The 27,401-nt window shown below is 52.1% G+C and overlaps 1 protein-coding gene across 8 annotated transcripts in view; it reads right to left on the bottom strand.

Annotated features, from left to right (window-relative positions):
* Positions 1 to 27,401, bottom strand: part of MSI2 (musashi RNA binding protein 2) — a 201,133-nt gene that overhangs the window by 6,571 nt on the left and 167,161 nt on the right. For 3 of the 8 annotated variants that reach the window (XM_050981603.1, XM_050981604.1, XM_050981607.1), the window contains 2 exons: positions 18,101 to 18,208; positions 1,300 to 1,508 (listed from right to left, as the gene is read on the bottom strand). In XM_050981603.1, the coding sequence (XP_050837560.1) occupies positions 1,300 to 1,508; positions 18,101 to 18,208 (317 nt within the window). The remainder of the gene's footprint in view (positions 1 to 1,299; positions 1,509 to 18,100; positions 18,209 to 27,401) is intronic. The other 5 variants (XM_050981605.1, XM_050981609.1, XM_050981608.1 and 2 more) reach the window with 3 other exon arrangements.

Raw genomic sequence — 27,401 nt, 5'->3', positions numbered from 1 at the left:
AAGAGGTGTTGTAAGTGGTGAGAGGTGGCAGTTTGAACTGATGTAGCTCCTTGCAGAGCAGTAATGTTCCATGTTTGTGCTGTAATTGATCCACAGGGATCGTCAAGTCCACGGTGTGACCACGGGAGGGGCAGGCCCGGGATGGGAACTGAGCACACGGGCACAAAGCCAGGCAGAGGCTCTGTTTGCCTCTTTTCCAATAAAAATAACAGTTCCAGGAGGTTTGTCTGCACCACACTCCTGCTCCCCCCAGCCAATTCCATCAGGGAGGGAAGCTCTCCTCTGGGTTAGAGGGACCCTCGGGGGAGCCTCTGCACTTCCTCACTGTGCAGGAGATCCAACCAGCTCCTGGTTGTGCCCCCGAAGGGCAGGAGCCTCCTTGCAGCCTGTGCTGGGGGTGCCAGGGGCAGGCCAGCCCCATTCATGCTCACACACAGGTGACACAGCCACGTGCAGCCTCGTTAAGCCATCTCTGCCCTCATTAGTGCCATCACAGCCCCGCGTTAGGTGTTAGGTGGCATCTCCCGGGCACCCCTGGCTCAGAGGGGCCCCTCGCTCCAACCTGCGGCTCTGGGGGGCTGGAGTGACCCCAGCACCAGCTGGGAGTGACCCCAAATGGCAGCAAACAGGGCAGGAGCAGCAGGACACGTCCTGTCCCCCTGCTGGGGGTCCCACCGGCCAAATTAATGAAGTTAATGAGCTGATCTTGCCCGTTCAGTGGGAGCAGGGACTGCTGCTGTGCCTGCCAAGAGGGGCAGCAGCCAGGAAGGGTAGCTGGGCTGATGTAAAGCCCATGCGGACAAGTAGGGATTTAAATCCCAAATTTATTAAATATTTCTCTTTGAGACAGCTCATGTCGGGCTGCAGACGGCTCCAAAGGAGTGTCTGCACCAAGAGGTGTTCGGTTGGGTATGAGGACAAAATTTCTTCAGTGCAAGAGTGATTAATCTTAGAATTTCTCCAGGGTAGGAGTGATTAATCACGGGAATGGGCTGCCCAGGGCAGTGGTGGAGTCCCCATCCCTGGAAACACGGCTGTCATGGTTTATGCCAGTGCCCCCACGAAAATACAATTAAAATGGCAATTAGTGATCCGGTCTGGCTACCAAAGGCTGACTGGCCAAAGGCTGGAGGCTCTCCCAGCCTGCAGTCCCAGCTGGAACACCCTGACAACCCCTGATCACTCCCCATCCAGCCGGGCACGGCTCGCAGGTTACGGCAGCGAGGAGCCCCCCTGCCCACGGGGTCCCCACCCCCCCAGCCCCCCCAGCCCCCCCAGCCCCCAGCCCGGGGTACTTACGGCGATGCCGTGCCCGAAGCCCGAGCCCGGCTGCGGGCTGGCGGCGCTTATGTAGTTGCCCACGGCGGAGTCCTGGCTGGCCGTGCCGTAGAGATCCGCCACGGGCCCGGGGCTGTTGGCGCCGGGGAAGCCTCCGGGCCGCGCTGGGGTGGAGCCTGCCGGGGAAGCGGGTGCGCCAAAATTCGGTTGAGCACTGTAGCTATTCAAGACTGGTGTGCAGAGAATAAAGCTGGGTATGAGGCCAGACGCCGGGCATGCACCGGTATTACAAAGCCAAACACCAGAATAAACAGCCTAGGCCCAATTCTAACACTTAACCAAGGCCATGCGAGAGGAGAGCAAGTACTGGAGAAGAGTCAGCCCGGACTACTACGAAGCTTAGAGCTCCAAAAATATATATATGGATATATATAAAAAAAAAAGAAAAAAGAAAAAAAAAAAGAACAATCATTCAACACACTACTGCAACCAGAGACTGGAGGTGCTCATTTTCACCAAATTATCACAAAATATAATAGGTATTTTTCAACATCTGACTTGATGCTCATGCAGTAGTAACAAGTTCTCTAGGTCTGGGCACGCCGAGACAGCATTCACATCCCATGCAAACTACAAAGGAACTAGTTTGAGACTACACATTGTGGTAATATTGATATTAAAATGTTGACAGCAAATAACTTGAATCGTGTCTAGGAAAATCGGTTTTTGGATCCATTCGATACTTTTGGAAAAAACCCGCCCTTTTAGATCAGTAAGCTGTAGAAATAGCTCAGTAGTTGATTTTTTTTTTCTTTAAATGATATGGAATGGAACAGTTTGGATTTTTCTCTTTTAAATATGACCAAGGAGAGTGTTGTTTTGTTCAGGCTTTTTTTTTTCCTTTTGATTTGGAGAGCGAAGACCTACCTTCGTCTCCAAAACCATGCTTGGGATATCAACCAAAATTAAACAAATAAATAAAGATCAAAAGCAAAAAAAGAATTCCAGAGGGTGGATGACAACTCACCTCCTAATGTGGAAGTAAAAGAAAATTTAATTTTTTTCCTCCCTTAATTTTTTTTTTTTTTTGAGAAAGAAAAACAATGTAAATAAGAATGATACTGAAGAAGAAATTTAGATATTAAAGCATGTTAGATGATCAGGCTTCTGGCATTTCTCACGGCTGCTCTTGGATGTAGAATTTATGAGGAAGAAGTTTCAATGCGAAAGAAAAGTCAGCGGACTGGGAGGAGCTGGATGGAGATGGCTGCAGGAAGCTGGAGCTACACCTGGGTGGTACCTGCAAGGTCCCTGGGGGCACAGGGAGCCTGCTCTGCCCACCCCCGCCGTGTCCCCACCGTGGGCAGCGCCAGGACACGATGGCCAGCAGGGCTGGACGTGGCCCAGCCTGCCCCAAACCCCCCGGGCACCGAGCCCATCCCCTCCATCCCCACCCTTCAGGCTGCCCAAGGTGCTGCAGCCTTTCCCTCCGACTGGGGTAGGAGCCTGCTGGCCTGCAGTGACCTGTGCCAGGGTCACAGCTGCGGGCACTGACCACAGGGCTCTCCTGCAGACCAGCCTGGAGCCAGCCCTGGGCTCTCCCCAGAGCGCTGGGGTGGGCACAGGCTGCCCCCCTGCTGCCCTGGCCCCTTCCCCTGCAGCACCCCCAGAGGGATGCCAGCTCTCAAAGGGATGGCACACCTGGCAGCTGGTGGCTCTGTGGTGACAGGGAAGGCAGCTCTGCACAATAAATGATTCACCACAGCTCTGCTCTGGTGGCAGGGGAGGGTAAGTAGGACATCTAAGCTAGCAAGTTCAAAGAAATAAGGCATGAGAGAGTAAACAGATTTTGGACTTCGCTGGCAAACAAAGAGCCTTTTTTTATTATTAAAGATTAAATGTCAAGATAACATTTGGCCTTCTCACTCGTGAAGAAAAATATCCAGCTGAGATGTTCCAAAGCCCTTTATTACTACAAGCCAGCACTTTTCCCCCCTTTTCTTCCCTTTGGTTCAATAAAATGGATGTGAATTTTCCTGCCAAGTCACACAGAAAACCCAGTTGGCTGCCCCGAGTGACAGCAGGACCTGGCTGGGGCATCCTGTTAGTAAAATTCTCCTGCAAACCCCACAGCAGCACCAGAAACCTCCAGAACAACCACCTGAGGAGCCAGAGAGACTCTGTGCCCCCAGAGCCCACATCCCACCCCGGCCACTCTCGTTTCCATCTCCTAAGACTGGAGGTGAGGCTTTCACACCTGCAGGAAGAGCTGGCAGTGGGTTGGTAATTCAGGTGGGGAATGAGAAGGTTATTTTTCACCTGCTGACCAGGGGCTCAGCTCTGCACACTGCTCACAGGAGGCAGAACAGGCATGCCAAAGGCTGCTCCACTGCCTGGGAAGCGCTGTGTGCAGGCAGGGATGCCCTGGCACCTCTCCATGTGGTGCCTGAAAAACTCCACAGAAAAAGCTGGAAGCTTTTCCAGAGCCAACACTTTGCTCCAGACCCTAGAAACGAAACAGAAAGCTCCCATAATTAGCAGGAGGCTCAGCAGCCTCAGGAAGCTGTATTTTAATGATTTGCTCAGCCATGGTTAGTTGCTAAGTGTTTGTTTTCTTCCAGGAGCTCAGGTGAGCTCACCTGGAGCCAGAGGAGCCTTTACCATCACTGCAGCAAAGGGACCCTGAACCACCTCCCCAGCAAGCAAATCCTGATGTGTTCTGGCAAGAACCACCTGGAAACACAAACCTGGAGCACCCTGGCCCTAAAAGGAAGAAGGGAAAATGCCTGCAATCCTCCAGACTCCAGATACTGCATCACTAAAGAAAGTTATCACTTTCTGGAAACCTGTGTCCTTATGACAAAATTCCTGCTGCTGGAGGCTGTCAGGAGTTGCCCAAGGCTGCTGTGAACTGTGGGAGTTGCAGAGCACTGACATGAATGAATTCCTTGCAGGCTGGAAGGAACTGGAGCCTTTCCCCTGGCCCCCAACATCCCATGGCAAGAGCAGGAATTGGGGCAGGTGTTTGGAAGCTGCTGCAGAGCTGCCAGGGGACTGTGCTGCCCATGGAGGGCAGGAACACTGAGTGACCTGATGCCAGCAGAGGAGCAGAGCCTGAGCTGCTGCCTGGTCCCAGCAGAGCCATGGGCTGAGCTGACCAGGAATCCCCTGACTCTGGATCCATCAGGCTGACTCGGCAGTGACTGAGGGCTGCCAGGGCCATCTGCTCCCCTCCAAGAATTGCCAGCACTCAGGAAGTCCTGGCAGCAAAGGACTCATTCATTTCAGGTCCCATTTCCCAACCAAGTGCACAGGAAGCCATCCTGCAGCAGGCAACTTCTCAGCTCTGAGGCTGTGCCTAAGCACCTCCAGCTCAAAGGCTTCCTCTATGCAAAATTGACAATCCCACGTGTCCCCAGGAAGGCCTGTGATAGATCAAGGTCAGGAGAGATGTGGAAAAGATTAGATGTGCTTGTAAGTCACAGCCAAGCACCTTTTATCTTCAGCCCCAGCCATCCTCCATCCTCTGGACTACAGAAGCTCCTTCCTGTGCTGATGGAGATCAAGGGCCAGCAGCCAGGAGCTCTGGCAGTGATGGGACAGGGCAGGCTAATGTCTTGCTTGCTTCACTTTGAATTTGCTGTGGTTTTTCTTACAGAGAAGACTCTGAGCCTGTGAATTCTGACCAGCAGGTGAAGCCTGAGGGACAGGCTTGGGGGAGCCTCAGGCCCACTCTGCCCAGTGCCACAGGGGCTTGGGGAGCACTGAGAAGCAGTGAGGGAACAGGAGACAGGACACAGAGTGATATAAAAAATGTGGGTTCATAAAGCAGCCCCAGCAGGATTTTTCAATGCCAGTATTGGTGCTGGTGGAGTTGGGAACTGCTGTGCAGGGCTGGCACAGCAAGAGCTGGACCTCTCCAGGCAGTGAGTGAGGCTTTATCTCAGCCCATCCTTCAGCAGAGCCTTTATCCCCATTTAGCAGGGTGTGAGATGCTCCTCCACCTTCAGCCAAGTGCTCTGTGTCAAGGAGCCAAGAGCTGGAAGCCAGAGCAGCCTGGCAGCCAGGCTGAGGCAGGGCAGGAGGCAGGGAGGTGTGCCTGGAGCCTTCTGCTGCAAACTGCCAGGCTCACACAGACCCTGCTCACACCTTCAGCTGGGCTCAACCAGGAAGGGCACTGCTGGAAGATAAACTCTCCCTCCATGAGCTCTTGAGGAATTCCCAAGTCAGGATTCCTGCTGGCATTTGCCAACAAGGACCCCAAGGCTGCTGGGCCCGGGCAAAGCACAACAAGCTGGATGCTGGAATCCCACCCAAATAAATAAACTCAGCTCAGCCACGATGGAATCCCACCCAAATAAATAAACTCAGCTCAGCCATGAACGATGAAGTGGAAGAGGAAGGGAAAAGGAGAAGAGACGTGAGGATTTTGACATCACTGTCCTACAGGGGAACTCACACGGTGCTGGGATGACAGTCTGGCCCTTAGGGACCAGTAAATGGGATCTGATGACAAAAAAACCCATTAAAATATGCTGTATTGCAAAGGAAACAAAGCAGGGGCAATCTGGACAGAGGACTGAGACAGACACTGCGTGGGGATCACTGTCCCTGCACACAGCCCACCTGGAGCCTTGGTGACACCCTTCCCTCTCCTACAGCACCAAAGCCCAAAGACTTGAACACCTCTGCAGGGGACTCATAACAAATACAACTATTTTAAAATTTAAAAAAAGTCCAGGTGAGGAACAGTGCAGAATGTGTGTCTGCCTTCCCTGCCACAGTGCTCAGGTGAGGAAATCCTCACGAGGGAAAGAAACCACCACAATTCCCTGGATTCCCTCTTGGAGCAGAGGCAGGATATTCCTTGTCCCTGGGCAGCCATGCATGGGGGCCAGCAGCTCTGCAGGGACTGGGGAGCTTGGCAGTGTGGGGTTAAAGTAAGATTCACTGATTTCAGAAGTCTTTTCCAAATAAATGACTCTATGATTCTCATCAGAAATTCATTTTTCACCTCCTGTCAAGCATATCCTACAACCAGAGCTGGTCATCTCCAGCTCTTTTCTCCTTCAAGACCCTCCTTGTTCCTGCCTTGTCCCACTGCCCTCAGGGTGCATTCCTGCACAAACAGGTTTCTTCACAACTTGTTGATCCAGTGCTATAATTTCTGGATGACTCTCTCATCTGCCATAAACAGCCACGCACAATTTGGCAGGCATTTCTACCATCAATGTTTATGATAATAACTAAACGTGCTTGAAAGCAGCAGGAAATTTTCAATATAACTATCATTAAGACAAAATGCTTTAAATCAAAGCCATTACCCACCACCAAGACTCAAAGCTCACAAGATTAGTCTGTTTTTCTATCTTTATGAAAAATTCATAGAACATGCTGCAAACATCATCTTCCAGCTCGAAGGAGTAAATGATATAATAACCCTGAATGCTGCTGGCAGGGATGGGAGCAGGCAGGGCACGGGGGCACAGGGCATGGCACTGAGCAGCCCAGCTGGGACAGGACACTGTCCCACAGCCTGGTGGCATTTCATTTCACAGCCAGGTTGGAGCAACCTGGTGCAGTGGAAGGTGTCCCTGCCCACAATATGGGGTTGGGTTTGAGAGTCTTTGAGTCCCTTCGAAGCCACCCTGCTCTAGGATTCTATAAATAAATGAATTTGAGTCACTTGGGTCCATTTACTGCTGGATTTTCAGAGAGGAATGTCACGGAAGGTGTCTCACCTGTCCCCAAGCATTCCATCCTGCTGAGCTGCCTCTGCACCCACCCAAGCACAGCCTCTGCAGAGGACACAGAGCGAAGCCACAGCGAGTGGCAGGGGACAGTCCCCCCTTCCCTGGGGAGCCGAGTGTCCCAGAGGGGAGCGCTGACGGCCACGCTGTCACACGCATGGCTGACAGAGCAGCACGGCCAGCGTGACGCTGGCACTTTAAATAACCAGCACAACTTCAGCACCGCATGCAGATCTTACATCATTAGTGCTCACAGCCTCATAAATATAATTAGCAGCGCTGCACCCGTGTTACAGATCGCTTGGCCAGAGCTAATTCTTTGTGCAGTCAGGGCTGAAGTTAATGGGAGTTTGTACCTTGCTTTTCAGAGCTGCTAACAACCAGAATGTCATTTACCCGGGACTGGATGTACAAATTAATGCCAGTCTGAAATAAGACATCGGTGCTCCTGGTTCTCAGTGGCCTATTCAGGCTGCAGGAGTGCACTGGCACAGCACTGAGAAATAAAAGCTGATATTCAGGCTCTTTTTTTCTGTACCAATCACCTCGCAGAGCTCCAAACCCTTCCTTTGTGGTCAGGTTGAGCCATGGAAGCATCGCTTCCTTGTGCCTGAGCTTTCAGGGCGCGGGTTCTGTGGGAGGCAGCGTGTGGCACACCTCGAACTCGGATCAATGCTCCAGCTCACAGACGTCTCAGAAATAATGAGCTGGAAACACACAGATATTCTGCAGAATAACAAGGTACAAACAGCTCCCAACTCGCTGGAAGCGAAAGTGGGAGACAAACCAGAAAAACAAATAAGGCCGGCGTCACGACGAGAGCTGCCATGTTGTACATCTCTCATGGGGACCTGCATCCCTCTGCTCCTGCTCTTCCCAAGCAGACTTGAAAAGCAAACTCTCTCTCTAAGAACCCCGTGGCAGACACGGCTCCTCTGCAAGTGTGAAGAGCTCCAGATGACAGCTGGCTCAGTCCTGACTGGAAAATCAAAGGCGAGAGCTGTGCCTTCCCTGTCACCCCGACACGCTCCGTAATGGGGAGCAGCCAGGCTGCCCCGGGTTATCCCTCCCCTGCAGCTACTCTGGCCCTGCAGGGAAAAAGGAAAATACAACAACTGTCGGGCTCATCAGCAAAATAAGTGGTGATGAGGCTGAGGCACACCGAGATCTGCCCTAACAAGGTACTATTTGTACGTTATTTTCTAGCTGCAGTCACACTTTCAAAGGTTGTTCTGCGGCTGCAGCCCCTTCGGAAACGGCTTCACACATCAAAATATCGCAGGGTAATGACAGCAAGCAGTGGGTGGTGAGCTCTGCAATTACGGCTGGAAGTGAGTGGGAACCAGGAGGGAGGGCTGAGCGCTGCCCACCTTCCTGGAGCTGGGCACCATGGGGTGATAATGGCACCTGGGATCCCGCGGCAACTGCTCCTGCTGCAGCCTCGGTGTCCTCCCACCACGCTGCTCCTCCAGCCCAGCACGACACAAACCAACTGCTGAACTACCTGAGATGAGCCACCAGCAAGAGCTGGGCAGCTTCCACAAGCTTAGGCAAGACAAAAATCCACCTGGTGCAGGTGTTCCACAAACCCACTGCTGCATGTGAGGCCCTGCTTCTGCTAAGTACTGCACTTAACACATCCAAGGCATCCACCCCATCTGGAAGCTGCTGATGTGCACCAATCTGCAGAAGACACAAAATTCAGCGCGTTCGAGCCCAGCTGCTCTAATTCCTGCAGTTATGCAGCAGGACAAACAATTGCACTTTGCAGCTCAGCTGTAACTTTTTGCCAGCGATCAATATTTATTGCCTAATCCCATTTTCCATAGCGTGTGTTAGCGGTGTCGCTCGCGCGGGGCCGAGCGCGACACGGAGGCCACACAAAGCTTGGCTTGCAGGAGCTGCAGCCAGGGAGCCAGCTCTTGTCACAGCCTCACAAAAGGATTTCCTCTCCAGCGGCTCATCTTTAATCATTATAAAAGCACAGAAGTTTAATCCATTTTTGATGTAAGCGCTAATAGCTTTGTGTCCTTGAAGTTCAAAGTGGTCTTCGTGCATGTCGCTAATTAGCCGAGCAAGCAGCCATTCAGCTTCCTCTCATGTTTCTAATTAGATCCTTAACAACAAACAAATGTCGACCTTACAAAGGCTCTGCTACGATTCCCTCCATTAGTTAAACAGTTTGGGAGGGATGCGGTTCCGTGCATCCAACCCCCCCCAGCAGAGGATTCAGGGCTCTGGGCTGGGGTATTTGCCCTTTGGAGAGGTCCTGCCTTCCTGATGGTGTTTTCCAGGGGTGCCAAGCAGCCCAGGGACGATGCAGGGAGCAGGTGACCACTCATCAGCCCCTGCCCCAGTCCCAGCTCTGTGCTGCTCCCCTGTCCCTCCCTGCAGGCATGGAATGTTGACCAGCTCAGCTGGACCTCACAAATAAACCAAAGAGGCAGATTAATGCTGGCCTATTAAGTCAATTTCCTAAGTGGTTCCTGCCAATTTAACTGGCTTTACAGCTAATTTAAAATGTGATGTAATTAATGTTTACGTACCTCACAGAATCACAGAAGGTTTGGATGAGACCTTAAAGCCCATCCAGTGCCACCCCCTGCCATGGGCAGGGACACCTTCCACTATTCCAGGGAGCTCAAAGCCCTGTCCAGCCTGGCCTTGGACACTTCCAGGGATCCAGGGGGAGCCACAGCTTCTCTGGGCACCCTGTGCCAGGGCCTGCCCACCCTCACAGGGAAGAATTTCATCCTCATCTCCAGGCTAAAGGTACTGTCATCTTTGTACTTCACATCAAATGCTTGGGACTGCTCCTCACACTCTATTTTGTCGATCTGTGTTTGTAACATACCGTGCTGGAGTCATTTCAGCAGCACCCTGCTTGTCCTTGCCTGGGCTCAGGTTTTTGGGCAGTTTCTTGCTCCAGCCCTGGCATTTTTCCAGGGGGATGAACGAGGATCTGTCAGCAGCAGGAGCTGCTGCTGCCGGGGTCCTGCCGGAGCCCTCGGCGGCTGCGGGCGCCGACCCCAGCGCTGCTCCCGCTGCCTGTCCCTGCACACAGAGCTTTAACACTCATTACCACCCATCCAACTGGCAAATAAGGGCTAAAGCTCCGAGGCTGGGCTATCACAGACCCCTCTGTAACCATTTTTCCATTTAAAATGAAGGAAGAGCTGAGCCAGGTGATGCCAGTGCCTTCACCTCAGGCCGAGGAGCACGAGAGCTGCTGTTAATTCTACCATGGGCAACCACATCTGCATTAATTGTTTACCACAGCCAGGACAGGTCTTTTATTAATATTAATGAGTAAGAGGGAACAAAAGGCCCCTTTATTTTTAGCCTACTCTAATTGCGTAGTAATTACTCATCTACAAAACAAATGAGCCGAACTCCATTGCCATAGCAACAGCAACTCCGGCCTCCCACTGTACCACATTAACTGGCTATCACTCCTGTAATTTGAAATTGAAGCCTTTTGTACAATAACAGACAATACAGGAGGAAAATTAAACCAAAAACGGGTCTTTGTTTTGCTGCATAATTCAAGTCATAGTAGCAGGAGGGCCTTGCCTGGGGGGCACCTTTCCACTGCTGATCCCATGGGCTGGGAGGATGCTCAGGAGCACAGGGAGGTTATCCAGGTAACAGAAGAGGCATCCAGGCTGCAAAGCCCCAGTCCTGTGCAGCCATCCCCTCCTGCGGGAGGCTCTGCACCAGGCAAGCTGCTGCCCAGCACACAGTGCCTGGGGGAGAGCTGGTGGCACCAGCCACGCTGTGGGCAGCTGACACCCCAGTCAGGGTCAGGACACAGAGTTCTGGGCTCTTTTAACCATCAGGAAATGCTCCCAAAGGCCCCAGCTGCGTGAGTTTATTATTTTTAAACAGCTCAGGTTTATAGACCTGCAGATCCATTTTGCACTCTCTGGCAACTCCTAACCCACCGTGCTTCTCAAGCTCACATGGAGCCAGATGCACACCAACATCTGCTGCAAGGAAACACTCCTCTGCTCCTCTGGCAGCCTTCTATTTCAGAGAGGAGAGAGGGAGAAAAAACATCACTGTAATTATGTATTTACTTTAAAAGCATTTGGGGAGAGAATCAGCATGAAAATACTGACAGTAGTGTGTCAGTCCAAGGCACGCTGCCTCACTGTTAGCAGTTGTTCCACTAATGGGTAACAGCCTGCAACTGCTGCTGGAGAGGCAAGTTACCCTCAGCCCTGGCAGTGTTTCACCTGTTGAGGGATTAAAATGCACAGGACACCATCCTGGGCTGGAAGATCTCATGCACTGGAGAGCACGTGCTGAAACCCCACTTCAAGCTCTGCAACTTGTCTGCATCTTGCGGGGAGCAAAGTCTAATTACAACTGCCAGAGCTCTGTCCCTCAGCTTCCGCTGGGAGAGAGGGAATCAAACATGGATAATTGGCTGTGGCAGGGCTTGGGAGCGTACCAAAGTTGTTCCAACTCCCTGCCATGTGCAGGGATACTTTCTACCATCCAGGCTGCTCCAAGCTCCTGGTTACTTCCAGGGATGGGGCAGCCACAGCTTCTCTGGACAACCTGTGCCTCCCCACCCCCAGAGAGAAGAATTTCTCCCTAAATAAAACAGCATGATGAGCATTCTGAGGAGCATTTTCCCATGGAAAATAATTCTCCTGATGGAAAAGACTATTAAAAGTTACCGGCTAAATTCGCTACAGATTAACTTCAACTGCACTTCAAAGGTGGCCACTAATTGCACTGGGGATGATTTATCAAGCACACAAGATTTTCTATTACAAAATTATTGATTAAAGCTGATGTATTTTAACCTCAATAGACTTCAGCCCAGCGCCCTGTCAAACACTGGCTGCTGTGGCCAAGGTCGAGCAGCAGCAGCACCAAATTGTGTCATATCTACTGAATTTTCTCCCTGGCACCGCAGGAAGAAGCTCAGTCCCCCATGGATCATAAAGGATCCAAAAGTGGCATCCTACAGTAAAACAAGACCCAGGGTTTCTTCTGCCTGGAGCCTGCTCTGAATAGGACCTGTGGAATTCCCATCCTGGAGCAGCACAGCACTTCTGAGCCAAACAGAAAAGATGCCTCTTTCATTATTATTACTTTTTAAAATTTGGGGTAGTAGACAGACAATTAACTGTAGGGCTCCCAGTAGGTCAGTACCAAATCCAAAACCACCCATGGGAAGGTGAAGTGGCTCCTCCAGAGCGTTCACCACCTGGGGCTGCTGCGTGCCGAGCCTGGCTGATGGAATTCCAGCTTAAACCAGGATGATTTCCCTTGCTCCCAGCCCTCCCCGAAGCCCCCCCCAGTGCGGGGTCCCTGCCAGGGAGATAAGCAAAGGATAAAATCCAGTGCAGCCATTCATTTCCCAATGCATCACCCGCCAGGCTCTGTCACGTCACTACTGGCGTTCCAGTGGAGTGAGAAATTCCAGCCCTTGTGCTCCCAAGTGGCCCACTTGTTAGGCTCTGGCTTTTGAGATTACATAGCCTGGATTAAACTTTGTGTACTTCTATAGAGGAAAATAAAAAAGGGAGAGCAATTCCACCAGAGACACCGTGCCACAAGGGAGTCCTCCCAGCGGGCCGCAGAATTCCCAAACTGGTTCGTGCCTGGATCTTTGAAATGCTCCTCCTGACATCTCCATGAGCCCATGGCAGCTCCTCTCCCCCCACACACAGACCAACCACTGTCCCCCTTTTCATGGCCATTAATTTGCTAAACTATGAGTAGATTAGATTTTGGAGCACCTTCCTTAGGTGTCAGACAAGGTTTCCTCAACCCCATGCCATTTATTGCTCTGCTGAGCTTCAGGCACACTCCTGACTTCACCACGGGCCGGGGTGCATTGAACAGCGGGCTCCCCCTTTCCCTGGAAAACTGAGATCCAAAGGGAACCTTATCCCTGCTTGGCACACGGGTGCTCAGCTCCCTGGCAGCAGCAGCAGGGGCAGCTCAGCTCACCTTGCACCGTGTCAGCCCCAGCGCTTGTTCGCTTGATTTACTCCATGTTCTCTTAGAGGTAAGGAGCAGATACAAATCCTTAATAACACTGCAAAGCCCATTCTGGATATTTTATTTCCTTTGAAAGCCCTTGCTGCCCGAAGTGCATTAATGAGTGCGTGGCTCTGCCCAGCAGAGCAGGGAGAGGCTCCCACCCAGCACAGCTGGCTTTGGGGATGGCCAGGGCCTGGGGAGGAGGAGAGGGGTGACCACAGCAGAGAGGAGCTTTTCTGCTCCCATCAGGGTGTTTTCTAACAAGCAGCAAACTAAACAACAAATAAAGCAAAGCCTAATTCGGGATCTCAATTACCATCTGTTGGATTTACTGACTGCAGCGCCGTCTCTGCATTTTCCAAGTTAGCACAGAAACCCAGGCAGGAGAAGCAAAGCCACTGCTGGCTCGTGGCACAGAGGATGAACTTGCCTCGAACTCCTCATGCTGATATTTATGAAATGTTAAATCTTCATTAAAAAATGTTCCCTTAAGCTGGGTGACATGGCAATGAGTACGACCCATCACTAGCTCGGAGTCTCTGTTGCATAATAAGATTTAAGGTTTATGACCTACAAACAATCGCTTGGTGGCTCAGGACAGGCTGCAGGGAGCCGCCTCACACACGGAATTATTGGATTCCCAAATGGAGTGATTTGCGTGTGGCACATCTGGTCTACGACCGCCAACGAATGAGTCTATGGGCTAATATGGACGAGTAACAGGCTGATGGAGAAACCATGATTGTAAAATGATTTGAAAAATACCTCAGGTTCTTTTGGATACAAAATAAAAATAAGAGAATACAGTTATAGTCAGTGTTTCAGTTCCTAGGGGGGTTAATTTGAATTAAAAAAAAGGTCAGTGTTGCTATCAGCATCAGAGCATGTGCGGGTTCTTGTACGGAGGGTGTAGGTTGCCTACAGCCGGCTTCAATTTAAACTTCCAGATAATGGGATTTAACGAATAGGGCTCTATGGATCCAAGCCATCAGCAGCTCTCTGCTGCGTTATCCCTACGCTTTCAATCAGACCAAGGCTCTGCTTTTATCTGCCACGCTCGTTCGCGTTGATGGTGCCTATAATATCAACTCGACAATGCATGTTCTACAACTACATCTACTGCTACCAGTACGACTACTACAGTGCATGCATTTAGTTCAGTCCCACAGATACATACACTCTAAGAACAGGCAAGGGGAGATGTGAAATGTTTTACGGGACGACAGGTGTTTTGTTTTTTAAGTAAGGGAAATTAATAAAAAACATCAAAAGAAAGAAAGTGTACAAAAAAATAGAGACATTTCTCAAGAGTTGATATGAGTCGTTTCTCGAACCGTTTCGTCCGAACAAGCAAAAAACATGCAACCAGCTGCTACTAACAAGAAGCTGGACACTGAGAGAGGATTAATAGGTGTGGACAAACCTTCCCGCTGAGAGCGCTCAGAAGAGTGTTTGAGAGGAGGTGTGCACGTCCGAGTGTAAGAGAGGCCGGAAAGTTTGCCTCAGAGACACCCTCTCTCACAGCAGCCCCAACCAAGCAAGAGAGAAAACAACAAAACATAACTGCTCACACTCACCATCAAGGTCAGTAGCTCACGTTACGAGATTTGTTATAGCTGGCAAGTATAAAGTCCAGTAAGGGGTTGTTGGGGCGCAGGGCTCAAAGGCAGCACTGGCAAGCCGGGACTGGGGCCCAAAATCCAGATGTGCCAGGGGTTGGGGAGGGGAGCAGCCCCCGGCGCCGTGGCACCGCGCTGTCCCGCTGCGCCGAGTGCCGCCGGCCGGCTCGGCGGGCACAGCCTGCCCGAGGGAGCTGGGACAGGGCTGGATTCCTGTGGCCTTATGGGTTTTGTCTCCAGTCCTCAGGGAGGAACAGCTGGTAGAAACAGTTTGGGAACTGGAAAAATCTCAGGCTTGTCAATGAACCAAAGAGGAAGGAACGAAAACCCTCTCCTGCCAAATTTTCCTCGTCTGGCTCTCCTGCCGGATGAACCCCTCCCATGTCAAATGCAAGAGGAAAATGTGCCCCCCCCATGACTGTATTTTAAAAAAAGCATTTACACGACAAAAATGTTTTACACGTAAAATATGTCAGGTGGATTCAAAAGAAACGTGACACTGATAGTGAAGTTGTCTAGGAGGAGTTTGCAGCATTCAGACTTTTAACTTTGCTCGTTTTCCGTGGCTCAGGTCCCAATTCATTAAAAAAATACAAGAATGGGTGAGGTTGTCAAAACCAGCGGAGGGATTCGGCAGCACAGCCCCACCCGGAGCGAATGGATGTGGCCAGACCTGTGTCTGCTGGAAGGACCTCAGCTATCCCCTCATCCCTGGGGTGTCAAACGGGGACGTGATTAATGCCGAGCAGCACGGCCGCGCTCACCCCGCCGGCACGCGAGCGGCGACGCGGGACGGGAATTTATGGTGGCACTGAGCACGGGGACGGGGACACGTCCCTTTCTGCCGGCTGTAGGACAGACCTGCCGTGACACAGAAGAACCTGTTTATCTAGCGAGGTCAGCTGGTGACACGCAGCCATAGAAAAAGAAGGGGTGAGGGCAGGGAGGAGGCCCCCAGCAGGTACCTGCCCCCAGCAGGCTCCCTGCTGACTCAGCAAACATGCAGGTGTCCCAAGAGGAGGAATGTCACCCCAGGGACAAACCAAGGTGGTCAGTGCCCAGGGGCTTGGAGTGAGAGGGCTGCAGCTTCCTGGGGAGAACAAGAAGGTGGATGCTCTCTGAGGGTGCTCAGTCTCTGTGCTGGCACCGATGCCAGGAAGGTGGGGAAGAGCCGGCGGGACGGGGCCAGAGAGCTGCTGAAGAGGCAGCAGTGATGGGGACACTGATGACACGGACTGTCATCAATGCCTTCCAGGAACCTCCCGGCCAATGCTGGCTCTGTGCTGTGCTCCAGCAGCCCTGGGCAGAGCTCTCCCAGTGAGCTGGGGGTGGTGGGATGCGCCTGCCCGGGTGTTTCCCAGCTCTTTCCCATTTCCTGGCAGAAAGGGGCCAGTTAGGGCCAGCCGTGCTGTGCTCTGTGCTTGGGACCAGGCACGCGTGAAGGAGGGCTGTGCGAATTTGTGAAGGGAAAACAAAAACCCAACTGAAAAGGAAAGAAGGAAAAAAACCCCAGCCATTTTTCTTGTAATGAATCGGGCCCGTACACTGCAGCGCAAGATCGATCGCACTCCACTGCTCCTGGATACAATTCACTACCATTGCTGATGGAGTGGCAAACCCAGGATGTCCCTTCCAAAACCAGCTCTGGATGGAGATGACTCTACAGAACCCCCCCGTTCCCAGACCAGGCTTGGTGCAGATGTGAGCAGGGCCGGTGACAAACCCACCTTCCTCCTTGAGACCTCAGGGCTGGGGCGGGACGGGGGCTCTTTGGGTTCAGTTTTGGGGTTTTTGCCAGTTTTGTGCACGCAGGCAATTTTGAGGCTTGAAAAGACATTTCCAAACACCATACTGCTCTTTAAACTTGCCAGAAAGGGTGCTGTTAATTTAGGGTTAGGTTTAGTTTCGTATTGCAAGTTCAAATCAAAAAACAAAAAAACTGAAAAAACAAATCAGAAAACCCAACAAAAGAGAAACCAAAAAACACTCAAATTAAAGACAAATGATTTTCAGGCACAGAATTGATCAATGCTCAGTTCAGTTCTAATGGGCACCAAAAGCACTCCGATTAAAAAGGATAATAATAATAATCAGGGAAGCAACGTTAATCCAGCCAAACCCTCTGTGCCTTGCTAAGGGGCAACTCACCAGGTCTGTTTGCACGTAAAACAAAACCTGAAGGGCAAAACATGAGGAAGAGGCAGAAACAATGAGGTCTGTTTTCCTGGAAGCATATGCAAAAGCAATCTTGGGATTTGTTTGGGTTTGGGGTTTTGTTTTTTTCCCTCTTTGGGTTTGTTTTTCCCCCTCCTTGCCAGGGCAGTAGGAGAAGCTGGGAGTTGGGGGATCCCCACAACCAGGCTGGCAAGTCACCCCTTAGGCGCTCTCTACATGCCACAGGATGGAACTGGTACAGAGAGTCCTTTGTAGCCTGCAAGCAGTGCCAGTTTGCATGGAACGGAGTTCTCCTGGTGTCTTTCTCTGCCCTCACGGCCCCAGGCTGAGACACACCTGGGCCTGCGCCCACCTCTCCTCCCCCGGGGCTCTCCAGGAGCGCCTCCTTAACCGGGCACTGCCCGGAGAGCCACGAGAGCCCCCAGCTCAGCCCTGAGTGAGCCGGGAGGCGCTGCCAGCCCCCTGTCCCCTGGGGACACGCTGGCACAGAGGACACGGGGCTGGCAGCGGCTCCGTCAGCCCACGGCTCGCTGAGGGCTGCTCTGAACTCTGCCACCTGAGCAAAGTGCTGATTCACGTGTTTAGCAAAATTTAAACCTACGGCAGTAACGGCAATTGGCAACAATTCATTTCTTTATTTCCCTTAAGGGGAAAAAAAAAAAAGTAAGAAGTTTTCAGAAGGACAGAAGAAAAGCTTTGTGGTTCCTCATGGAAGCGGTGGGGTTGGAGCAGGCAGGGATGGTGCGCTGCCAGCTGTGTGCTGTGCCCGTGGCACAGTGATGCCAGCCCAAGGGACACGGCCCCTCGCCATGGGGATGCCCCGTGCTGGCCATGCTGGAGGAGGTGACAGCGGCTCTGGGCACGGCGGGAGCACCCAGAGCTGCTGCCACCACCTCAACCCAACCCCAGCTTCCTGTGAGAAACCACAACTTTTCTTCTGAAAACACAAATTAATCTTTTTTGGGGCGTCCTTTAGAGCCTCGAATTTAAACCAAACAACGAAACCAACGCAATAAAGGAATAAAGGAAGAAACAAATCGGAATATCTACCCTGGTTTTGGCAGTTCTCACGCCAATCTCCTGCAGGTGCTCCAGCCCCCGTGGCCTCTGCTTGTAGTTTGGGTTTGGGTTGGGGTTGATTACTTATTTTTTCTCTAATTTTTTTTTTTTTTTTTTTTTTGATTGATTGTTTTCAGGTCCCCAGGATAAGTGAGGAAAATCAGAGAAATGATGGAGAGCTGCAGCCACACAGAATACCGACAGAGCTTTTACCTGACCCTGCACTCTGAGGGTTTGCTCTTCCACGGGCCCCCCTACCTGATCCTCTTGCTGCCGCCACGGCTGCCGCTGCTACTGGTCCGTAAGCCGCTGCTGGGAAACCTGGCCGTGGAGAGAAGGACAAGGGTAAAGACAGAGCCCCGAGGGTACCACGAGTCCCTGAGGGCCACGGGCACCCAGAGCTGCCAGCCTGGCTCTCCGGGCAGCCTGGGGACAGCCCAGCCCTGGCCAGTGCCCGCTGGGCACAAACCCCCTGGGCACAGGAGGAGTGGGGCTCCTGGCCTGGCACAGCCTGGTGCCAAGGAGGACGGGCTGGAGGCACAGCCTGCAGCTCTCAGCTCCTGCAGGAACGGGGTCGGCCCCCTCCAGACAGCCAGGGAGCTCTCCTCCAGGCTTTTCTGCAGGTGATAATAACGTGCTGGTCTACAGACAAAGCACAAAGCAGGAATGGAACAGATGAGGAGGTCCTCGTGTCAAAATCACAAATTTGCTGGGATCAAGCAGAAAAAATTCAGTGGAATGTGGGGAGGAAGGAAGAGGGAGGAAGGAAGATGGAGGGAGGGAGGGAGGAGGGAGGAAGGCAGGAAGGAAGGCAGGAAGGAAGGCAGGAAGGCAGGAAGGCAGGAAGGCAGGAAGGAAGGAAGGCAGCAGGAAGGAAGGAAGGAAGGAAGGAAGGCAGGAAGGCAGGAAGGCAGGAAGGCAGGAAGGAAGGAAGGAAGGAAGGCAGGCAGGAAGGAAGGAAGGAAGGCAGGAAGGCAGGAAGGCAGGAAGGCAGGAAGGAAGGCAGGAAGGCAGGAAGGAAGGCAGGAAGGAAGGCAGGAAGGAAGGCAGGAAGGCAGGAAGGCAGGAAGGCAGGAGGCAGGAAGGAAGGAAGGAAGGAAGGAGTGAAGGAGGAAGGAAGGAAAGGAAGGAAGGAAGGAAGGAAGGAAGGAATGACGGAAGGAAGCTGAAGGAATGAAGGAAGGACGGAAGGAAGGAAGGAAGGAAGGAAGGAAGGAAGGACGCTCTTGAGAGCAAACCAGCCGCAGATCAAGGAGCTCTATGACATCCCCCCTGCTCCAGGGAATCGAGCCCTCAGAGAGGAATGGAATGCTGCCAGCAAGATTGCTGGCTTACTTAATTAACATTCAAAAGATCTGCCAGAGATTCTGACTTTCAATATTTGTATTTAAGAGGGCAATGGCAAAGTCCAGGCAATCAGCAAAAAGCCCAAACCCCAAGGTCAAAGACTCCAGGGAGGTTCCTGGTCTCTGGGAGCTCCAACTGCTCCTGCCACCCGACAGGACAAGCCTGGGGTGGCCACCACAATGGAACCTGGTCCTTGAGCAGGCACCAGGACCACGATCACAGCTGCTCTGCAAGGCTGAGGAACCACAGGAGAGCAACTGAGGCACTGAGAAAGAGCAGAGCGAGCCCGAGAGTGAGAGAGAGCCCAGCACACTACAGCCACTACCTGCAGCACTATGGCTCAGCTACAGCTCAGCTACCAGGCCAAGGAGCAGAGCACTAGGCTAGAACAACTTGAAGCTACTTAAAACATCAATCAAAAAAAGACATACTTGCATTTAAATATGGTAATAGGGCTGTTGGGGGGAAAAAAAAACCACAGCACAGGTAAATGTATGCAGAGGATCCCCAGGGTGCTGCTCCCCGTGCACACAGAGCAGCACTGCACAGCCAGCCCTGCTCCTCTGAACCTGCCAGCTGGGAACTGCTGCAGCCCCCGTGGAGGGGCATGTGGGGGAGGCACATCCACGCTGGGGGATGCTAGAACCAGTGCTGAACCTGGGTGTTAAACTCCCTCTCACTGGATGGAGCCATCAGCCCTGCCTGGGGTTGAGAGTCCCTGGAGTGAGAAGACTTTGGTGCTAAGAGTAAAACCACCCTCCAAAGAGCAAGGAAAGCATGTGCTGGACAAGGGCTGAGGCTCTGGGGCTTCATTTCCATGCAGAGCCATATCTGGGACAAGCTCCGGGCCCTCCTGCTGTGCTCAGGCAGGAGCAGAGCTGGCACTGTCCCCTGTCCCTCCCTGCCCACCACAGGGTCCAAGAGCAGTGTCCTCAGCGTTCCCATGGCACCTCCACCGCCAGCTGGCCACCCACAGATCTCATTTGGAGGCTCCAGGGGCTCCCTAAACCATCCACAGGGGACTGGAGGAGCTGTGGATTTTCCATGGAATAAAACGCCTCTGCCAAAACCAATCAAATCCCCCTCAAATCACCAAGCATCCCCTGAGAACAGCACAAAAAACAGGGCTGGAAAGTTTGTTTCCCTTGTTCAGCTGCCAGGGACACTCAGGATCTGTTTGAAATGCAGGACAAAAAGTTTTGCCATGCAAAAGAAGAGTGAAATAACAAGGGTGGAGAAGGCGCTCCACGGAAGGGGCCCGAACAAAGGCTCCCTTATTGCATTCCAGTGGACAGATGTGTGAAAAATTAATCCCTGTGCCCCTGCAGAAAGCTTTCATCCCAGTTCTGAGATAAAAGCATCCCAGAGACACAGCACTCCAAAGAGCTCAAGTGTGAGTGCTGCTCTCCGTGCGGGAGCGCCGCAGCCCCGCCAGCAGGAGAGGGGAGCTGGGACTGAGCACCAGGACTGGCCAAAGCCCCTCAGTGACACAGTGACAGCATGGCCCAGCCCTGCAGGATCCCCTCCTCAACCCAGCCCACCGAAAGCAATCGATGCCCTGCCAAGGTGCCCTTTGCCAGGCACCACGGCCACGGGCTGGCCCAGCTGGGAGCAGCTTCCCTGTCAGTGCTGCTGAGCCACCAGTGCTGTGTGACCTCCACCTCTGTGCCACCTCTGTGCCACCACTGAGCCACCTCTGTGCCACCTCACTGTGCCACCTATGTGCCACCTCACTGAGCCACCTCTGTGCCACCTCACTGTGCCACCTCACTGAGCCACCTGTGCCACCACTGAGCCACCTCACTGTGACACCTCTGTGCCACCTCACTGTGCCACCACTGAGCCACCTCTGTGCCACCTCTGTGCCACCTCTGTGCCACCTGTGCCACCTCCGTGCCACCTCACTGTGCCACCTCACTGTGCCACCTCACTGAGCCACCTCTGTGACACCTCACTGTGCCACCTCACTGTGCCACCACTGAGCCACCTCACTGTGCCACCTCACTGTGCCACCTCACTGTGCCACCTCTGTGCCCCCCTGACCCCTCAGCAGAGATGGGCAGCTGACACCACCCCACCCTGCCTGACAGGGGTCCCAGCAAGGAGAACCTGTGGCCAGCAGAGTGTGAGAACAGGCCCAGTGCCCGTTTTCCCTCAGCAGTGCCTGGGAAGTGCAGGAATCTCCAGGAGGCAGCAATGGCATCGGGCACTGCTGCTGCAGGGGCACCCCAGGGGCACAGAGGGCTCTGGGGTGCCAGCCAGCCTCCCAGCTCAGTTTAACAAGCAGCTCAGAGCTAATGGGTGCCTGGACAAGAGTGTCTTGAAGGCAAGGGGAGCACGGATGGCAGCACCCCTGGATCCCACCCTGGACAATCAGGAGCACCAGCCCCACTCCCTCTGAAGTCACCTGGAAAATCAGAAGGGTGGAGGGAGAGCTGAGTTCATTCCCAGTGTTTGTTTAAAGCACTGATTCCTGCTCAAATGAGCCCTGTGCTCTGTGTGCCCACTGCTCCCAGCTGCCCAGAGGACACAAAGCCCAGAGCCCTTGCAAAGCCAGCAGTGCCCACTTTAAGCACTGCAATTAGAAGGTATTTTACAATAAACGTTTTGCTCTGGGCTCACACACTGCCCAGGAAAGCCCTGAGGATTCACAGCAATTTCATGCTCTCTCATTGCTCAGAATGAGCCAAAACCAGCCTTCCAAGTGCAATTTTTCACAGATAAATTTTCCTGCTTCCTGCATCAATAGTTTCACTTTAAACAGTGAAGCAGGGAGGGAAGATGGACAGATCTGGGTTAAATCCTTTGCCCTGAGCTCCCAGAGTCAGTCTGTGGCTGTTGTCTCTCCAAGGCACAGGTGAGTTTGGGAGAAGGGGCATCCCAGGATGGCACAGCCCTGGAGCAGCACTTTGGGCTGGAGCACACAGCCCCACTGCCTTGCCCTGGCCATTGCAGTGGGAGCCCAGGATTTAGCAGATTTCCAGGGGCTTTCTGAACAAATCTGGCAAGCACAACACTGCCTGAGCAGGGCCAGGCTTCACAGGGGCTTCAGGGGCTCAGAGATCTCTGCCCTGCTCCACCTCCTGCCCTGGTGGGACCACTCCTTCTTCAATCACCGAGTTCTCCTGCCCTCCAGCCTGGGCTTGGCTACAAGGCAACCACAAGGGGCAAACCCAAGAACCACCTGCACCCCTTCCTGCTGCCAGGACCCTCTTCCTGCAGCTCTGGCTCTAAGGGAATTCACTGACTCCTTCAGCCCTGCTCTCCCTTTGGAGACCCCAAGTACCTGGCATCCTCAAAGCACACACAACCTCATCCTCTACAACCAGTCAGACAACAGGAATCGACACAGAAAAGGGGCACAAAGATAATGGAATTAGTCCTTACATCAAAAATATCATGCAAAGAATTTCTTCTTAATGGCCAAAGCCCTTGGGCACCTGAGGTTGCATGTTCAGCCTTCAGCAACGAGCACAGGGATTTAAAACAAGAAAATGGAAGCTGAGATGCCCAAATCACCACCTGGCTTCAGAAAACAGCCAGAAATCATGGAACAGGCCTGGAGAACTAAATAAAAGCCACCATGAAACTGCACCTAAGAAGCAACCTCCTTGCTCTGTGCTCATGGGGTGTTTGGAGTGCTCACACACAAACTGCAGACTGCTCTGTGCAGGGTCTTTTGGGGGTCCCTGTGCTGAGGGCATCCAGCTCAGAGGCTCCTTCACCCCCCAGCACTTCACTCCTTACACCCCTGGTGCTCCCCAGTAGCTGACCTGAACCTGACCAGAAGGGTCACTTGATCTCCCAGGAAAGAAGTGCAAAGGCTGGAATATGAATTCATGTGCAGGCTGAGCAGGAAGAGCAGCCAGGGGGCTGATCCCCCCTTTTCAAGCAGAGTTCCCAGGGGCTGATCCCCCCTTTTCAAGCAGAGTTCCCAGGGGGCTGATCCCCCCTTTTCAAGCAGAGTTCCCAGGAGCTGATCCCCCCTTTTCAAGCAGAGTTCCCAGGAGCTGATCCCCCCTTTTCAAGCTGAGTTCCCAGGGGCTGATCCCCCCTTTTCAAGCAGAGTTCCCAGGGGCTGATCCCCCCTTTTCAAGCAGAGTTCCCAGGAGCTGATCCCCCCTTTTCAAGCAGTGTTCCCAGGGGCTGATCCCCCCTTTTCAAGCACATTCCCAGCAGCTTTGATCAGCCCGAAAAGCTGCACCAGGCTCACAGCTGTCATTTCAGATGGGTTCTCGCTTGCATTATTCTTTCCATTAGGCTGTGTTATCCTCTTTGGAGGATCTTTAGGCTTCATTTCAAAAGTATCAGAGACTCAAAACCATGAAGCAGAAGAGCCTGGTAGTTTTTTTTTTTTTTGAAGGCAGGCAGGCGTGGGTCCAATTTACCGGGCAAAAATGTCGTCTTTAATGGTGAACACACACAAGGGAAAGCTCCATCCCAAAACAATCCCTTTATGTTTAAAACCTTCATCTTCCAGGCTCTCTGTCTCACACTCCCCCTCCCTTTCTATAAGGAAACTCAAATGAGAAAGAAAACCTGCTACTACTCCAAGCTTGAGATGAAGAACGCAGTGCTGAATATTTAGAGAAGAACATACACCCAGAGAAATCAAATGTTCCCTAGAACTGATCAAAGATCGGGGTTCTACCACATCATTCACAACTCATTACCACTGTTTAGTAGCAATTAACTCCTTGGGATTTGATTGCAGACTCTATGAAGCTTCCTCAAAGTTTGCAGAGTCTCTGAGGCTTTCTCCATCCACAGCACAGCTGAACAGGACCCAGCAGGGCAGGGCAGAGCTCCAGGGAAACAGGACAGTGCCTTCCTAAGGGTCTGATCAATGCTACTAACACCTTCAGGATCTCCAAGCCTGCTCCAAGTTCTCTACTGAAACAGACCCTGAAGGGCTTCCCTCGGTCTTTTTCCACTGTGTTACATCAACCTTGTTAAAATCTCTTCCAGCAAATTAGGGAACTCCATCCAGAACACAGAGTGCATCATGGACCCTCATCCCCAAACCCCTGCATCACCCAGGGCACAGCCTGGACCAGGTCTGCCCCACGTCTGGTACCCCCCATGTCTGTTTGCACATGGATCTTATGCTGAGCAAATATTCCCATTCTGGAATTTCAACACAACGATAAATCCCAAATAGAGTTCATTTAGAATTTGGCACTTCCCCTTTATGTACAGTAAATGACCCATTTTTCAGCTGTTGGGACTCTCAGGCCGTGATCCTTTTAGGATGAGAATGGCGCATTTCTGCCCAGTAATTACTGCACGCATCAGTGAGACACAGCCTTGTTTGTCCCCAAATTATCGTTCTGTGGCATTTCAAGTGCAATAACCCTTTTGCAGTTATTTCACTACACTGGAAACTGGGAACCTTCTCAAAGGCAAACAGTTTGTTTTGAAAAAAGCTACTTATTCAAAACCACACAAACCAAGAAGCTAAAGCTGGTAGCTGATTTAGGCTATCAACATCCAATATCCCACCTGACCCTGCCCCCTGGCAGAGGTTAGTCTGAAGCCATTCCTCCTTGTCCTGTCCCTCCAGGCCCTTGTTAACATTCTCTCTCCATCTTTCCTGCAGGCTGCCCAGAAGCCTCCTCTACTCCAGGGTGAATAATTCCAATCCTCCCAGCCTTTCCCTGGAGGAGAGGTGCTCCATCCCTTTCATACCTTGGTGGCCTCCTTTGGGCTCGCTACAACTCATTTTAAAGGCCAAAGCCAAACGTTCATCACAGATTTTTAACCAACAAGTTAAGCAGGAAGGAAAGGGTGGCTGCAGGGGCAGGAACACCCAGGAGCTCACTGGGCCCAGTTCAGCAGCTCTGAATTTCTGCATTTCAGTCACCTGCTGCTGCATGAACGAGGGCAGGTTGGATGGAAGCACATTAAGGCATCTATTTGGAGTTCAGCACCGTGGCACTGATTTGCTTCAAGCCTCATTTCTGCTGCTCTGATGGTAGAGAAAATGAGCTGTTTGGTTAAGCTGCTTGTCTCAATTTTTATGAATGATCTAAACTATCTGGGTAAGTATTATTTAAAGACAGGTCCTTGATGATGAACAAAGGCATAAAAAGAACTCCTGTCTGGAGGCTGAAGCTGAAAAAATTCAACACAAAGAGGCAACTTCATAAAAGAGAAGTCAGTAAATCACAGGACAAGGTTATCAGAGGGTGGGGAACTCTTCACCCACCACTCCTGTGCAGCTCACCCAGCACAGCCACCACTGGCAGACAGGGACCTTCCCAGTGCCTCACTGGAGAACTGCCACTGGGCATTCCATAATCCATATCATGAAAGAGGTCACAGCAGAGGATTGGGATGCTGAGCCCAGAAATCTCCAAGGCATTGCTGCAGAACTACCATGGCTGCTCCTGGGCAAGGCAGGACGTGGAAGCTCCTCAAGGGCCAGCTGGACACCCTATTGCTAAAACATTCCCATCTGAATGTTTCTGTGCCATAAGGAGACACATCCTGTCCAACTCTTTGCAACCCCAGCCCCAGTTCCCAACAGCTTTAGTTAACAATTGTCTCTGGAGAGGCACAAGGCAGGAGGGCAGGGGAGCCATGGTGCTCAGAGAATTCCTGGGGGCAGGATGGGCACTCCCAGAGCACTCTCCTCCCTCTGCAGGGTTATCCACGTTTTCCTCCACACACCAGTGTTTGTGTTACGCCTCTTTACTCCTGTGAATAATTGCTCTCATTAACCCTGCTGGTCACTGCAGCTGGGGCCTGTTCTCAGCTGAATCCATGGCTCTGGAGCTGCAGCATGGCCCCAAAACACACAGACCCTACAGACACCAGCAGCTTTGGCTCTTAGTCCTTCTCTGTCCTCTCTGCCCCTTCAGGATCACTCCTTTTCAGGGCAATGAACCTCAAGTTTTAAAGCCTCTAACACCAGGCACAGATCAGTGAGCAGCTGGGAACAGGACACTCAGTGTTCAAGTTCAACATTCAAGATGTTCTTATTTCTCAGTTATTCAAGTTATAAGTGGAGAAAAATCTAATGAAGGGCCTGGGCAGTTTTGGGCATCAGCCAGACATGATATACAGCCAAACCTCCAGAGCAGCCTCACTCACACTGAGAGGATGGGGCAGGAAAAGGGGACAGGCTCCACTGTCACTGGCCACACTCTGCTGCCATTGACAGTGCTGGGAGCTGGACCATCAACACAGACCAACAGCTTCTGTCTCGAAAATCTCACCCTAAATCTAACAATAAGGTTACTTTAGGGGTAGGGGGAAATAGGAGATGAAAAAAAGCCTTTTACACAATCCTCTGCCACATCAAAATCCACAGCTTTTCTCAGAAAAACTGTGCCTTCAAGGCAAAGGTGCTTCAGCTCTGCTCGGACTCAGAGAACAGCTCTAGAGACCATTTCTTCCTGCAAGAAAACACAATAATCTAAGCAGAACTTGAAGGAGAACCTTCTGTCTGGAGATTTATGGGCTCTGCTATATTAATTTCTCAGTTTGCTGTCTGCAGCTCCAGCTGCTCCCCCCTCCAGGGATGTGCCTGCACTGGGAGCAGCCCCTCCTCAGCAGAACACCCAAAAGCTGAATTTTAAACCAGGTCCAGTCTAAAGGCTTTGTTTTCAGGGCTGGAGGCTGAAATGGAGAGGTGGGAAGAGGTCACTCAGGTGGTTCCAAGAGATCCCAAAAGCACTCTGCAAACCAGGGGTGCCATGCAGATGCAGGGATGTGTTTAGGTGGAAACAAGGCATGCAGTGCAGGGGAGAGCAGGGCAGACTGAAGCAGTTAAGGAAGGGTTAGACAAAGGAGTGAGAAAAATCTCCAGCTCTGTTCCACATCTCTTGCTGTTACGAGGCTTAACTAACTGAGCAATTTAAAACAGGTTTTACATTTCCTCCTCCCATTTTGCAGCTGCCACCAGGTCCTCCTCTTCTGAGCGTTACGTTTGATCATTCCAGTACCAGGAGCAGACAAACTTTGCTCCCATTAGTGAATGTTCTACAAGGCTCACACTTGTGTAACAGCGCTTGAAGAGTGCTTTGCAGAGCTGACCCCTGTTAGCACAGACTGCCTCACCCCCCGTGGGTGCACGAGCCACGTGCAGGCAGCACTTTAAATCCCTTTACCCCAGCAGAGCTGGAGCTGGGTGCTCCAGCACAGCCCTGAGAACACCACACGC

Source organism: Serinus canaria, chromosome 19 (assembly GCF_022539315.1).
Source record: "Serinus canaria isolate serCan28SL12 chromosome 19, serCan2020, whole genome shotgun sequence".
NCBI classification, from domain to species: Eukaryota; Metazoa; Chordata; class Aves; order Passeriformes; family Fringillidae; genus Serinus; species Serinus canaria.
The sequence above is the reverse complement of the archived record's forward strand: the minus strand, read 5'-3'. Positions and strand labels throughout refer to the sequence as shown.